The 16,703-nt window shown below is 37.1% G+C and overlaps 2 protein-coding genes across 7 annotated transcripts in view; one reads left to right on the top strand and one right to left on the bottom strand.

The window, feature by feature from the left end:
* Positions 1–3,120: 3,120 nt before the first annotated feature.
* Positions 3,121–11,228, bottom strand: THAP10 (THAP domain containing 10). Its single transcript, XM_031955296.1, has 3 exons — positions 10,634–11,228; positions 4,727–4,907; positions 3,121–4,619 (listed from the first exon to the last, which is right to left on the bottom strand). Exons 1-3 carry the CDS (start codon positions 11,081–11,083, stop codon positions 4,417–4,419), a joined length of 834 nt encoding a protein of 277 aa, XP_031811156.1. The 5' UTR covers positions 11,084–11,228; the 3' UTR covers positions 3,121–4,416.
* A 198-nt stretch (positions 11,229–11,426) lies between these two features.
* LRRC49 (leucine rich repeat containing 49) overlaps positions 11,427–16,703 on the top strand; it is a 185,121-nt gene continuing 179,844 nt past the window's right edge. For 3 of the 6 annotated variants that reach the window (XM_031955293.1, XM_031955292.1, XM_031955288.1), the window contains exons 1-3: positions 11,485–11,769; positions 13,195–13,251; positions 16,216–16,300. In XM_031955293.1, coding sequence (XP_031811153.1) covers positions 11,719–11,769; positions 13,195–13,251; positions 16,216–16,300 — 193 coding nt within the window. In that variant the 5' untranslated portion in view covers positions 11,485–11,718. Of the gene's footprint in view, positions 11,770–13,194; positions 13,252–16,215; positions 16,301–16,703 lie in introns of all 6 variants that reach the window. The other 3 variants (XM_031955291.1, XM_031955290.1, XM_031955289.1) reach the window with 2 other exon arrangements.

Below are 16,703 nucleotides of genomic sequence, written 5' to 3'. Positions count from 1 at the left end.
AATTCTCACATCAAACAACACTTCTGGGCCACAGCTTTCCTCACATATAAAATAAATGCATTGGGTTAAGCAATTTCTAAGGTCCTTTTCACTTCTAATAATATGAATCTTTAATATGGCTGCCCAGAAGCTATTAATAGCTTCAGTTCAGCAACTCCACCTAGTGTCACAAAGAGTACTTGAATTTTGTACTCCCACAAAACCACTTCTTGAAGTGTAAAATGTGAAAAATGTAGTAACTTTTTAAAGCATTAATTAGACATTGAGGTGCCAATTCTAACATAGTTACTCTATAGTAATTTCATTATCCTACATATACTATATATAGCTAAAGATATTAGGAACCAATCAGCCATTCCCATCCCCCCTTTTTTAAACTGAAACTGATCTCTATTATCATGAGATGTATAATTTTGGAAAGATTTTTAAAGACTGTTTTCGTTGTTTTAGTCTTAATATTGACCATAAAAAAATTGTTATTCCATTTGTATAGTGGTAGAGGGTGGGATTCAACATATTTGAGAAAGATAGAATGAAAAATGATTTTTTAATATTTTCAATTTAATATTTTTCCTAGTTACATTTAAAAAAAATTTTACATTTATTTTTAAAGCTTTGGAGTTCCAATTTCTCTCCCTCACACCAACCCTAACCCCTATTAAGAAAGCACTTATAAAGTTATGCAAAACAGTTTTCAAAGAACATTCTCCAGAGAGAGAGAAAGAAATCCTTCAATTTGTATTCCGACAGAATCAGTTCTCTATGTATGGATAGAATTTTTCATCATTAGTCCTTCAGACTAGACGTGGATCATTATACTACTGTATACGAGAACAGCAGTCACAGCTGATCATCCCAGAATATTGCTATTACATTATGACTGATCACTCCCTCCCCTAATATGCCCTCTCTTTTATCATTCTCCCCCACCCCTTCTCATGATCCATTCTCCTTCTATTTTCCTGCAGGGTAAGATAAATTTCTATATCCCCATTGAGTTTGTATGTTATTTTCCATTTGGGCCAATTCTTATAAGGTTCACTCTCTTACTTTCTTCCCTTTCTTCCTTCCCTTTCTTCCCCTCCACTGTAAAAGTTTTTCCTTGACTCTTTTATGGCAGATAATTACAACATTCTACTTCTCACTTTCACTTTCTCCCAGTATATTCCTCTTTCACCCCTTAATTTCATCATTAAAAAAAATATATTATCCCTTCATATTCAACTCTCTGTCTATATATATTCCTTCTGCCATAATAATGAGATCCTAATGAGTTACAAGTATCATCCTTTCCTGTAGCAATGTTAACAGATAAACCTTATTAAGTCCCTTATTTTATCACTTTCCTGATTACCTCCTTATGCTCACCAGAGTCCTGTATTTGAAAATCAAATATGAAAAATGTTTTAAAGGTTTTGGTATAGAATGCTGGCATTTAGTCAAGGTAGAGGTGGAAGGCTTAAGTTATTCAATCATGAAGAAAATATTTTAGACAAGAACTAGTGCCACCAACAGTATAAGAGAAGGGTTGTAGTAGAAAGGGACAGAAATTTAAATGAAGAAATCTACTTGCAGACAAATTTGGCCATTTTAAGCTTTTTTACTTTGTTTTTATGTTACATTTTCTTACTATATAAATATTATGGAAGCCCAGCTCAAATTATATCCCAATGAAACTTTTGCTAGCTGAACTGTAATAATATATGTTCTATCAATAAATTGCCTTGGATGACTAGTTTGTTTTCCAACACATAGAAAACTCAACTAAAGTGTTAAGTTCCTTGAGGACAGATATTATGTCATGTACTCCACTAGTGCCTAAATATAGTTAATACTGGTACATAAAATCATACATTTGGAACTAAAATGGCCGTTGAAGGCAATTTCTGTCAATCTTCTCATTTTACAGATAAGACCAAGGGCCAGAGGGTTAACTGATTTGTATATGGTCCCAGAGAGAATTAGTACCAGGCCTAGGATTCAAACTGAATTTCTTTTGATTTCACACAGCATTAGTACTACTACAAACTGAATAGTACCTATATAGAGCACAGTACTATACTATGTTGTCTACGTTATTAATAGAATTCTGTAGCTAAGAAATTGGAGAAATAATTTTTGATGGAAGATAACACATTTTCTCCATTTATACATCACTGTATCTCACCATTGAGCTGATTTGAAAATGTACAACAAAGGAGAAAGTTTTCTATCTCTCTTTGTAAAGGTAGTTCTGTATGCCTGGACTATATTCTTTGTTTACCTCTGCCTCTAAGTATCTCTTTTTAAAAAATGAAGCTCGAGTGTTTCCTGATTCTGAGTGTCCTCCCTCAGAAAGTACCTTGTATTTCACTTTGGGGTTGTTGGTTGTGTCCAATACTTGGTGCTCTTCTCTACTACTTTCTGACATCTGTCTATGCTCATACGTGTGACTTCCATGACACTATTTATGCATCTTATCCTCTGCTATCTCCTCCTTTTGTCTTCAATCTTTGCAAACATCAGGGTCTTTTTCATGTCTTCTTATTATGTGACCAAAGTATTTAAGTTTTAGCTCTAGTATTTAACCTTCCAGAGAATAATCTGAATTAATTTCTTTAAGTATTGATTGATTTGATCTCCTTGTCATCCAAGGAACTCTCGAAAGTATTTAACTACTGTATATATTTGTACTTATTAGTTTTACCTTTATGTTTTATATATATATATATATATATATATATATATATATATATATACATACAGTGTATGGCAAATGTTTTAGTGCAGTTTAAATTTTAATAGTTTAAACAGTTTTCTCCATAAGAATATAAACTCAATGCAAGTAAAGAATGCTTCATTATTTGTACTTGTTTCTTATGCCTAGCACTTAGGAAATCCTTAATACTTAGTTGACTGGCTCTATATTCTCCATATTCCAACTTTTTCTTATTAAGATCAACTTTGGAAAGTACAAATCAAGGCTAATATAGGCACACAATTATGGAATAAGAAGACAGATGTATAATATGGAATGGGAGTGCCAAATTGGGTGGCCAAAAAGAAGTCAGGCAACTTTTGTGAGCAGCAGTTTCTTCATCTGTTGAACAGAGATAATATTTATAGTCTCTCTCTTGTAGGACCAGGGAGAGACTCAACTGTGAGAATATATGCAAGCATTTCAGAAACTTTAAAGCACTGTACAAATGTCAGTGTTTGTTATTCAGATGGATGGAGATTAGATATTAGAAACTCCCTTAGCACCAAGATTATTTTTTTAAACAAAATGACCAGGTCATTCATAAACTTAAGACAAAGTAAAGAGGAATGCTACTTTTATAGAATTTTTGTTCTGGCCTTCAATTTTCATTACCAGATCTCCAACATGTTAAATTTTATATTTTATTTAGAAAAATTATACTGTTTTCAAGTTAAATCACATTTGAAATGAACTTCAAAAAACCTTTTTATTATTTACACGTTTGGAGATAAAACATGTGCAATCAATCTACACAGAACCAATAGTACACAAGAGACACACAGTGGAAGCTTCTTTCCACTGTTCTTAAAAAAAAAAAAAAAATTACAGTACATAAAGTAAGTTTCTTCAGAAACCACAATAATGGAATGGCTATTTGAATGATATTGCCATAGGAATTTCCCTGGTTGATGCAAGTTAACTTGCATATACTTTTCAAACATTTAATTTATTAGAATAAAAAGTAAAAATGGTATTGATAAAGGAAAAACTAGGTCAAGGACAGATATTTGAAATTCTTCTAGAAATACAGTCTTATATAAGACTTTAACAATTCCTATACATGAAATTAATAGAAATTTAAATTAGCTAAAACTGTAAGTTGATGTAAGTTAGTCTGACTCACAAGACAGTTTAAGTAAACCAAATCCAACCAACAATTATGCCATTATCCACAGAAAATTTTCTATGAGATACAAAGCTTTCACTAGGAATTCCCACAGGTACAGAGTCATAATTCTAATGGTATTAGAACTAAACAAAATACAGGTCATCTTATTACATAACCATCTAAACATAAACATCCTACTCTTATCCTAATCATTTACTATTATTTGGTTTTTTCTGTAGTCATTTTGTTGTTTTATAGTTTTAGTTTCAAGAATAACAATATCCTTAAGTAGCGGATGCTTGATTTGTCTTGGGAAATCTTAATTCACTTTTATATGGGTTTGCTAGTTTCCAAAAAAAAAAAAAAAGAATATAGGGTGAAGGAATAAGAACCAATTTCAGTAGCTCTCAATGTAGGAAAATTTTTGTCTCACTTAAAACAAGGCTTGTTGGTGATAAAATATCAAATTTTCATGAAAAAGTAACAGAATCATAAGATCAAAGAAATAATTACACACTGGTAAGAATTAGAATCTATAATACATTGAATGATTAGATGATGTCCACATTCAATATGTCTCTTCTTTAACCTGCACAGCTATGTAAGATAAATCACTCTGTTCACTCTTGATATCCCAGTCAGTATCTGTTTCAGAATCACTGGAGTAAATGTCAAGTAGGGAAGACGTTCTAGGAACAGACCATAATTCATCTGTTTGTGTAGATGCATCACATGGTTGTTTATTTGATATTTTTACTTTAGCCTGAATACCTGGAAGAGAACAAATACCAGCATATGGTAAATTCATTATACTTTAAAAACAACTTCCACAATACATAACAATTGGGTGTCAACACAACTAAATAGCCCAAACATACCCACACTACGATGAGGGGGCCTTTTCAGAGAAATTTGTGTACTTTTATGCATCTTATGTGCATGAACATCAACATCTATAGACACTAAGCCTTCTTCACAGTAAGGAAGCACTGAAGTGACATCATTAGATTGGTGATCAACATCTACTTGTGTCTGGGTAGCTTCATATTCATAAGTAATCTGAAAATATAAATTAGAGAAATCTCATAGAATATATGTCAACAATAAATATGCCTATTCATTTATTCTACCTTTCTGCATTTTGAGAAAACATATGATAAAATCTGAATTCTTTATTATTATTGTATTATTATTATTATTATTATTGCTGTTCTTTCTGGGCAAGGCTGAATTAAATACGGTCATTGTTAAAAATTAAATTACTTGAAGGAAATCAAGATATATTTTCCATGACTATAGAATTTAAAATTTTCTAGTTTAACTATAATAACATTATATTTTAAGGCCTGGGAAAATTTATTTAATTCCACTTAAATGACTTCAGAAAAAAATTATTTCTTAGTAAAATTTCTAAAGCAATCCATAGGCTAGAACAAATAATGTTTCATAACTATCGATTACTTATGATTCTAACCAAAGTTTAAATCATCTGGTTTAAATCATAGGAATTCAAATTTGATTCCATAGCTGCTTATTTAACTTTCTTTCCTATTATTCCCTAATAAAAATTCTTACCAGATCAGGCTTCTTCTGGTCCTAAGCATCTTAAAATTATTTTCAACTAAAACTTTGGTCACATTATCCTTTCTGTTTGTACTAATGATGTCTTTCAGTCCTCTTCCCATCCTCTTGGGTTGGAAAGTTCCACCTAATTTATAAGACTGTTCCCAAGTGCTAGTTCTCCCTTTACTTTGCTCTCTTTTGGAGTCACTGTTTGGTTCATTTGGGCACTTAATCACATATTGACTGCAGTGATACTTATCTTTTTCATTTGTTTATTTCTTTCTTATTTTTCCATTTGGGCTAAAGAAAAATACTAAAAAAGAAGCTAGATAGTTGCTCAGTTTAGGCCTCATAGAATAGCAATACTTTGCTGGAGCACTATGTTTCTAGCTGTATGGTTTTCATCTTTTTAAATTCAGGGACTCAGTATTTCTGAATTCTTAATTGTTCTTAATTAATGAGACTGGTTTATAAGCCAGAATGCCAAATTATTAATGTTAATTGAGAAAGCCTACTTGCAAAGCTAAAGTAATGACTGCCTGGTAAGTACAGAGTGGATGATTTAAAAAAAAAAGTTTTATTGATTTTTAAAAAAAACTTCACTGTCATTTTTCACTTATTTTCCTCCCTTTGCTCCTCTTGCCATACCATATAGCATGTATCCTTATAACAAAGTGCAAACAAAACAAATCAACACTTCAGTTATATCTGAAAGGATCTGCTTCTTCCCAAATGTATCAGTTATCACTTCTTTTCCAATGTATAAGAATGGATCATCTTAAGGGACTTGTTTTTCCTAAAGGAGAATAATTAGAAGCAGCTAAGTGGCACTGGACCTGGGCAAGAAGACCTGAGTCCAGTCTGAGACACTATCAGTTTTGTGACTTCAGGATAATCATTTAAATTGTCTGTCTCAGTTTGTTTTGTTTTGTTTTTGAACTGTAAAGAGATGATAACAGTAGCATTTACCTTCCAGGGTTGTTTTGAGGATCAAATGACATAATATTTGTAAAGCATTGAGGATAGTACCTGGTACAGAGTAGGTGCTTAATAAATGCTGGTTCTTTCCTTCCTTTTTTCCTGTAATACCATGTGATCATTTTCCTTACTATATAGTGCCTGAAAGGTCATTACGCTAGCTATTCTCTCTTGATTAGTGCTTAAGACACTATTCTTACCATTAGATCCTTTTTTTTCTAGATTTTAGGGCACTTTTGTCACAACATTACTTCATTGTAGACATGCTACAATTAATTAAGATTATGCCATCTTCTAGTTGTAGGTTACCTAATAACTAATAGGTCAACCCTCCCCCTTTTTCCCATTTTGCAGATTAAAAAACTGAGCCTAACATTTGGTATGGAAAGTGCCATCCATAGGCAGAGAGAGAACTAGGGAGACTGCATGTGGATTAAAGCATAGTATTTTCACCTTCTGTTGTTGTTTTGTTTGAATGCTTGTTTTTTTCCTTTTAATCTGATATTTTTCTGTAGCAAGACAACTATGGAAATATCTTTACAAGAACTGCACATGTTTAACCAATACCTGATTGCTTGTTGTTTAGGGAAGGAGAAAATTTTGCAAACAAGGTTTTGCAAAGGTGAATGTTAAAAACTATCTTTGCATGTATTTGGAAGAATAAAACAATATTAAAACAAAAACAACCTAAGCCCCAAGAAGAGGAAGTGATCTGAACAAGTTCAGACAAGGCCCGATAACCCAGCCCAGTGCTTGCCCTATCACCCCATGGGGTCTCCTTATGATAATTAATTTTGTGGGAATTACATTTTGTAATGGTTTCTCTTCAGAGGGCTTTGGGAGGACAGACTACTCACCCTCATTAATGTTCACAAATAGTCTCTGGAAAAGGTTATTTTTGCAATTGGTTATTTCATATTCTATGTTGCTTTATTAATTTCCCTTTTAGTATAGTGTTTGGTCCTATAAATCTAGATAGAGCTTACCTGATTTGGGATTTCTAAGCCCTTGTATGCTGACTACACTTTCTAGTTAGTTTGATTCAAAGCTCTTGGAGGGTAAAGTCAGTTTCTTACATTTCTTCTGTTAAATAAAAGAATTAGAAATACAGGTTCGAAGAAAGGACAAAGAAAGATTTTTTAAAATTACCTGAAAACCTAATTATAATTGGAAGAAAATTCACCCACAAATGTCCTGGAGGAAAAGCAATCTAAGATACTTTTCATATACAGGATTTGCAGATAGTAAATATTTTTATGTTAAATATTAGTTGAACTAAGGAACTTTTTTGCTTTCAAGAAAATTCTTTTTTAGAATTTTAGAAATTTAGAATTTTAGAAACTTTTACCAAAGTACTCAGAAGTTCTAAATATTAACCAAGATAAACAAATTGTTTTATTTAAAGAATAAATATGAAACATTACAAGAATTGTTTATTATTTTAAAGAATGTTAATTAGATTATAGTTTGCGATCCGTGTTTAACAAATTACAGCATGGAAATGTTCCAGAAAGTATCTGAGAGCCAGAAGGATACTTTGATAGAAGAGATTGCCAAACTGTAGAGTATTGTCATATTAAGGTACTATGACTTGCATGGAAGGGAAGGGGTTTGAAGTTGGCATATATTGTGGGCTTTGTAAGATAGGTAACTTGTCAACAAGTAGAAAGAAATCAAGGAAAGGATTTCATAGAGTTACAAAGTTAGAGATGGAAAGGATTTATGATCTAATCCCTCTTTTTACAAATAAGGGAAGGCTCAGATAAACTAAGTGACTTGTCCTAGATCATATTAAGTGACAACAGAGCTCAAATTTGCACTCAGGTTCTCTGACTCCAAGTGAGATCCTCTTTCCAAAATATTGTAGTACTACTGTGTTGTAGTGAGAAGCAGTGTAATTTAGAGGACAGTAAAGATGCTATATAAAGGCTGAAGATGCACTATATGAAAAGTCTAGAGGATCTGGCCATTAGGAAATCATTAGAACAATTTTAGTATAGTGGTGGAAATAGGAGCCAGACTGCAAAAGATGAGGAAATATATTGTAATTTGTGTTGACTATTTTTTTTTTTTTTGGAAAAGGGAGAATAGAAATAAAACAGTAGCTTGAAGGGCTAGCAAATTCCAAAGATTTATTTATTTATTGTTTTGGATGAGTAAGACATGAACACGTTTATAGCCAGAGGGAAAAGAGCCAGTAAATTATTTGCATTTCCTGACTTTTGATCTGATATTTTTTTGGAGCATGACAACTATAGAAATATCTTTACAAGAACTGCACATGTTTAACCTATACCCGATTGCTTATTGTTTAGGGAAGGGGGAAGGAGGAGAAAATTTTGGAAACAAGGTTTTGCAAAGGTGAATGTTAAAAAAACTATCTTTGTATGTATTTGGAAACAATATTAAAATAAAAACAAAAATAACCAAAAACCTGAGCCCCAAGAAGGGGAAATGAATGACAAGGATAAACAGCCCTAGAATCCTGAAGGAGAACTATTACCCATTATCTTCTTGATAAGCACCATATATCCAATGGCCACTATAGAGGTATTCCCAGGGAAATGTGTTACCACTAGTGTCACCTAGTTTCTTTTTTGCTAAGAGCAGTAAATTAGTGACTGAGGGGTATAAATGTTAGTTACTAAGCTACTGTGGTGCCAATCTTATGGAGGCGAGCCATTTTTATGGAATGCATTTTTACACAGAAACTGCCTAAATAATTAGCCAACCATTTATTAAATACTTACTCTGTACAGAGCATTTGTTAGGATTTTTTTTTTTTAATGTTTCTACCTTCAAGGAGTTTAGTCTTACAGGAGACAATATATACTTGTAATACATACAAAATACTGGTAATTTTTCTGCAGGAATTTGGTGTTTATTGGAAGTGAGAAGTGGATGTTAGGCATGGGGGATAGATAACATGAGCAAAGGAGTAGAGATAAAAGAAAATGCTTTTTTAATGAGGAACAGCAAGCATGCCTGTTTGGTTGAATTGTAAAGAGTAACTGGAGTAAAACCACTGGAGCTTCGTGTTTTGTGTGTATGTGTATTGATGGTGATATGGTCAGACATGACTTAAGAACATTATTTTGACTATTTTATGGATGGTTTGAGAGAAATTTGAGGTAAAGAGACCTTGTGTGTAAAGAGAGAAAAGGAGAGGTGTGAGGAATGTTGTGAGAGTGTGGTTTACTTTTGAGAAACTGAGAATGGCTCCAGCTGAAACCGGAAGGTTGGTGATCCCTTTGTAGAAACAGGGGAAATTAGAAAAGGGTTGTCCTGTTGAGGGAGAGGGAGGAAAGATCATGAGTTCTGTTTTAGAGTTGTTGAATTTGAGATGTCCAGGGAACATCCAGTTTGAAAGTATTAATACTAATAATATTAATAGTACCAAATTCCTATAAAATCACAGAGAATTGGTTTGGTTTTTTGGGCTAGTCTTGGTACCTATCCAACTTTTAAAATATTGTTTCTATAGGTAACAATATCCCCAGTTTGAATAAGTTAAATTCACATTTATTAAATGTATACTACTTACAAAGTGCCTTATTAAATATTGAAAAATAGATAAGATACAGTTCCTAACTTAAAACTAACTGGAAGCTGCCAATCAATTTGGGGGAAACATGGATGTAAACGATTCTAAGTAGCAGAAAGAGTAGATTGTAAGTGACATTGCGGTTCAGGGCCCGACCATCACTTTACCGTGACACATGAAATTCCAAGTTGGGCCCTTCCTGAATTTCTTGACCGGCCTGATTAGGGTTAGGACATTTTAAAGCCGCTGGTGGCGGTGGGGGAGGAAGTGTGGGGCTGTCTCGGGGCACCGCTGTGTGTCTGCGGATGCTATCCTTGCTAACGCTTGTTTTGACCTGCGAATCTAAGCGGTGTCCCGCTGCTCCGACCCCCGAGATCCGATCTGGGGGCTTTCTCGGCAGAGAGGCTGAGGCGGGGGGCCATTTCCTTCTCCCGCTCCCTGCACGGATGAGGAAGCGAAGGCAGGCAGGCAGGAGGAAGCGGTCTGTCCGTCCCTCAGCACCAGGACCGCACACGCCTCGGAGCCCGGACGTACGGCGCGCCCTAGCAGTCTCGCAGCGTCCGCGGAGCTGAGGGGACGGGGGCACGGTGCGCTCCTCTTGCTAAGAGCTTCAGAGTCTTTCCCCGCAGATCAGCGCCCTACAAACCGGCTCTCGGGCCGGCAGGGGAGGAAGGGGTTCGGTGCCCTCCTCGCCCCTTACCTGGGCCGTCGCGGGCCTTTTCCCGGAGGGGAGGGGAGGTCCGCAGGGCGGGGGCTCGGCGGGAGGGACGTCGGGCTGCGGAGCGGCGGCCGCGTGGGGTTCTCCTTGCTCCTCCGCCTCGGGGGCCGGGGCCGGCGCCGGCTCCCCCGGGCGCGCCTCGGGAGGCAGGGCCGGGGGCCGGTGCAGAGTGGGCACGGCGCCCGCCACCAGCCGCAGGCGCTGCGAAAAGTGCAGATTCTTCTGGATGACGGAGGAGACGTCGAAGCAGCAGGGCGCGAAGTGGTCCGAGCAGATAACAGAGCGGTCATTGCCTCCGTACCAGTCGGCGCGGCGGCCCCGCACGAAGCGGTCCCACAGCAGCCTCACCGCGCGATCCTTGGGGAAGCGGAACAGGGACTTGCCTGACTTAGTGGTGTTGCCGCAATGGGCGGCCACGCAGCGGGCCGGCATGGCGGGGAACCCGCGGCAGCCGCCAACAGCCCGCCCGCCGGCCGCCTCCTACCGGACTCGCACCTTCCGCGGGCCAGTTCTCCGCGGGCCAGTTCTCCGCGTCCCGGCTCTTTTTCTTCCCCCGCCTCTGCGACAACGGAAGTGGCGTCACCGGGTCCCGAACGAAGTGGGCGGGGTCGAGGCTCTGGGCAATCGCCTGCGCTCTCCCTTTTCACCTACGGCCTTCCCGCTTCCCAGACTCAGATGTGAGGAGGAACAGAGGAGAATACGAATTTCGCGCGGGCTACTTTGGGCAGAGACGCGCCGGACCCAGATGACTAGAGGACCGGAAGCAGGGGTTGCCATAACGACCGAAGAGCCTGCTGCTCCCTCTCTGATGCACACCTCCCTCTCTGCTCTTGGGAAATAGGGAAAGCCGAATAAGTGACTTGAGAGGGAAAGCAAAGGCTGCAAGCGGTTAGCGACATCAGAGTCGGCCTGCGCCGCAGACCCCGGCCTGGGTAAAGGACGGTACCGGAAGTCGCTGGTTACCATGGCAACCACGGAGGGGTTGCCAGGGAGATGACCCCATTTCTACCTCCTTTCGACTCAGCTGTGGCAGCTTCTGTCACGAAGATAAAGCCAGGACTCCGACCATGATTCCCGGGAAATATCGCACCAACCCTGGCCGCATCACGCCGAGCAACGTACGTATTTGGGGCTGGTCCTCTAGACTCCCTCCTCTTTTTTTTTTTTTTTTCCTATCTCCCGGGATAACTCGGTCTTCTTGACTGGCGGCTGTCAGCTTCTTGGAGCCAGGATTAACCCTTGGGCCTTCGGTGATGGGCGGGATTCCCCAGACTTGTCCGCGTCTCCTCTTCACCCCATTGTCTGACTTCCCTGGAAAGAGAAGGGCCTTTAAAGCCCCTAGGATTCCTCCGCCTCTTTCCTCCCTTTTCCCCCTTCCCCCTCTCCCACGCCCTCCAGAAAACGCCCTAGGTTGGAAATCCCCTTTCTCCCCTCTGGTTGACCATCCCTCGGTGTACCACCTTGCCCCGCATCTCCTCACCACCCCCTCCCCCGACTCCCCCTCGCCCGCCCCTCATGTTGTCCCCTTGTGGGAGTGGCCCCGTTAAAATGGGAAGCGCTTGGTGGCTTTTTCCAGGGCGTTCCTCACATTTCAGTGCACTTTTAAGCGTCAGCGGATTAAAACCGCACCAAGACTTTTGGGACGCCGCTTAGCTTCTGCCTGTCAGATCTTGCTCCCTTGGCCAGGATCAGAAGCTGCTTTATCTCAGGCTGTAGGTCTTAAACGGAGAAGCGTGGGACGAGCATGGCTTGTTATCAGACAGGAACTATGCAATTCCATCCACTTGGCTAATGAGAACAGTGATGATTTAGACCTGAACACACATCGGTGCTATAAAGCTTGAATTAAAAAGTAAATCACAGAGCTTATTTTGGAAAATAGAGGGAAGAAACCTTTAGGTAATCATAATCCTTCCGCACAAGCCTTTTCCCCCTTCGTTTTGATTTCATTTTAAATTTAAGTTGGCGTTCTAGTCTCAAATTCTGCCACTAAGTAGCATTTTGACCGTAAGTCACTTAGACTAATATTTGGACTTCAGTTTTCTTGTTTATGACATGAGAGGTGGATGAATTAAACGATCTCGAGTTCCCATTCAACCCCGCTTGTGGCATTTTATGACTCCGGCTTTCCTGAGAATACTGAGAAAACTAGGTTTTTAATGCTTTAGGAGAAAAGGTGGGAGGTGAAGGATGTGAATATTATACAGTGCTTATGTGCTAAGTGCTTTTTGTGAAGTAGGTGCTATTATTATCCCCTCTTTTAATCTTGGGCAAACTGAGGTAAACAGGGTTGAAATGACAATCCTAGCATCATACAGTGTCTGAGGCCATTTTTGAACTCAGATCTTCCTGATTTCAGACCCTTTATACCATCCACTTTACCACCAGCTGCATAGAGAAAAAAATGTATATTTGTTTTAAAAAATGTTTTGGATAGTACTAGTTATTTTTACTGTTAACTTTTTTTTTCCACATTATGGTGTATACCACTATTTTGAAATTTTATTGCCAACTTTTGAGAAGGTTTAATCTTCAAATTTCAGGTGAATTGTGGGCTTCATCTGGTTATTCAGACATCAACAGTGCCTGAGAAAAACAAAGTAAGGTTTGAGCAAATTCTTATTTGAATTGATACTTACTCATTGGGCCATGTTGTTTTTGTATGGCTCTGAAATAATTTGAATTCTTTTAGCATGTATCTACATAAGTCCAGTCGCTATAATTTATGAGTGACTTATTTTGTGCATTGAATGCATACAATATACTCAAAATGGACTTCAAGGGAAAACAAATTTTATCCAATTGGGGTAGCTTATGTTAGTGATTTAAATGAGTTTAAGAGTAAAGATAAAGCATAACTGAATGTCTGTAGTAGGCTGCCTTATTTTCTTTGGGAGCTCCAAAGGTTCTGATCCTGGATCTGTTTTGTGAAGCTCTTTTCCTGCCAACCCCAACCAATTTCTTCACACCTCTCTTTCCTTCTCCTTCCCCCAATTTGTTCATCTTTCATGTCCATGGCTCAGCTGATATATTTGAAAGGATTTGGGAAATAATAACTTTACATTTTCATAGCACTTCAGATTTGTAAAGCTTTTGCCTCACAAAGGTCTATTATTCAACTACTGTTATCTCTGTTCTAGATGAATCAGAGTGATGAGATGCTTTCCCCAAGGCTTCACTAGCAGAGCCAAGACTTGAACTCAGATTCTCTGACCCTAAGTGCAGGACTCCTTCGTGTTATCTTATAATGGCAACTCATGTATACCGCACAATGTTTTAGAAAGCTTTTTCCTCATAACAACCATGTAAGGGAGTTATTATTGCAAATGCTATCATTACTTACAGATGAGGAAATTTCTGTTCAGAAAAGTTAAGTGATTTAGTGTGAGAGAAAAGATTTGAATCCAGGTATTTCCTGATTCCTAGTCCAGTGTTCTTTCCACTACATCATGCTGCTTCCCCCTTATTGGAATAAAGGACAGGGCTGGAAGCTGGGACCGTAGGAAAGGTTAAGATGGATACCATACAAGTTGTGGTATTTGAAGGTAATGGAATATTATTGTTCTATAAAAAATGATGAACAAGCTGATTATAGAAAGGCCTGGAAAGATCTATATGAACTGATGCTGAGCAAAACAAGCAGAACCAGGAATACATTGTATACAATGACAGCAAGAATTTGTGATGATCAGCTATGAAAGACTTGGTTCTTCTCAGTGGCTCAGTAATCCAAAGCAATCCCAATAGACTTTGGACAGAAAATACCATTTGCGTTCAGAAAAAGAACTAAGGAGACTGAAAGTAAATCAACACATGTTATGTCACTTCTTTTTTCCTCTCTCTCTTTTTTTTAATCTCTCCCATGATTCTTCCCCTTTGCTCTGATTTTTCTCTTTCAATATGATTCATAAAGCAATGTGTGTTAAAAATAAATTACAAAAAGATAGATACCATCTGTCATTTAGGCAAGACCTGTATGCTGCCTTCTGTGCATACTAGAATACAGAATAAAAATCTGGCAGGCAAATGACTTTTGGTTTTCTTGTAATGACTTACATAACATAATTTACTAAATATTTTCATTAACATTTTATTACTATTAGCAATATCCATCATTGGATGAATATTGTTTTACCATTAGGTTGTCAGGAACTATATGGATAGTTTTAATTCTTCCTACACTATTCTTTTTCTTTCCTATGGTATATTTGTACCATATGAAATTATATGACACTTAGTCTTGATGCTTCAAAATATTTTTTTAACTCATACCTACTATAAAATATGTTGATAATATATAACATTTTAAAAAAGACTTTAAAAGTTTTGATGTGTATATTTGTATCAGTTATTCGTTGAAATGTGTTTTTAATATTACTGTTCTCAGTTGAATTCTGTGTGAGATTTGTGAAAAGCACTAGCTCTGTTCCTGGCACCTAGTAGATACTATGTAAATGCTTTCTCTCTTTTCTACCCCCTCACTCATTTACTTTGATTTGAACTCAGCTACTCAAATATATTTAAGATCTCATCAGTGTGGAAATTCTCTCTGGTGATTCAGATTGTTTGCCAATTTGTAGCTGCTCATCCTGTGTGATAAAGTACTGGGAATTCTCTTTACTTTCTTTTGATATTGTAAGGATAATACATGGATTGTCCACTCTTTATCTCTTGCTTTCACCACGTGACCAACCCACCTTTTTTAATCTGAGATTTATTTTATTTTCTTAGTGTCATCTTGAGTTCTTCACCGTCATTCTGCATATCCAGTCACTTGCCAATTCTTGTCATTTCTATTCCCACAACATATCTCCCATTGGATTGATTTCTCCTCTCCTCTCTTGCTTAGACTATTGAAGTTAGCTTCATAATTGATTTTCTTGCCTCAAATGCTCTCTCTTCTCTAATCCCTTTCCACCACTGCTACCAAGATTATTTTCCTTAAGTGACCATGTCATACTTCTCAGTGAGATCTAGTGACACCTCTAGGATCAAATATAAATACCTCTGGCATTTAAAATCCTTCAAACCTTTGGCAATTTAACTTCCCAGCCTCATTATTCTTCTATTCTGTTATTTAGTTAACCTGACTTTTTCATTGTCACTCGTTACAATCCATTTCCTATCTCTGTGTTTGCACTAGCTGTCCTTATACCTGGAGTGCATTACTTTTTTATTCTTAACCTTCCTTCAAGATTCAGCTCCAACAACACTGTCTGGAATTTTCTGGTATCCTCAGCTGCTAGTTTATTAACTCCAAAATTATTTTGTGTTTATTTTGTATGTTCATATATACACATATAAACACAGATATATTGGAACACTTTTGCCTTAGTATCTCCTCTAGTGCTTAGTATAGTGCATAGTACATAATAAGTGCTTAATGTTTATTGAATGATTGATAATGCATTTTAGAAAATTCAGATGCTCATTTTTGTCACATCATACTTCCAAAATAAATTTACAGGGGATTATGATGACAATTTTAAACAATATTTAATTTTATGATGTACATTATTTATTACATGTTATCTCAATCTTTTTTCTTAAACGATATTTTGCAGTTTGAACTCAGGCTAACTAAAGACTCATCTTTCCATAATCGACTTTTGCAACATGATCTAGAAAAAAACTACTCAAGCAGACAAGGTATTGTCAATGGCCAGAGATTTATTTGTTTGATATTTCTTTAAATGAATTTATTTTTTGATTAATATAGAATTCCTAAGAGCAAAATAAAAGAATAAATTCAAAACAGTTGGTCTGAGATTGTTTTGGATATTGTTTAGTTCAGAGTTAATTTCACAAATGGGACATGGTAAAATTTTCATAATATATAATAATATGTTTTGGTTCTTTGATGGAAAATAAAACTGAATATAAAACAAAGGGAAGGGTGGGAGAAATGACCATAGTTCCAAATAGTAGTTGTTCTTTGTCTTAAAGAGGACTGTGACATTAGGGAGATGATGCCATGACATGCATAGAATTTGGATGAAAAGTTAGTTGTTAAAAGTGAGAATTATGGGGAAAAAACTGTTTTGCAAAATAG

Source organism: Sarcophilus harrisii, chromosome 2 (assembly GCF_902635505.1).
Source record: "Sarcophilus harrisii chromosome 2, mSarHar1.11, whole genome shotgun sequence".
NCBI lineage: Eukaryota > Metazoa > Chordata > Mammalia > Dasyuromorphia > Dasyuridae > Sarcophilus > Sarcophilus harrisii.
This window is presented reverse-complemented; position numbering and strand designations above follow the sequence as displayed.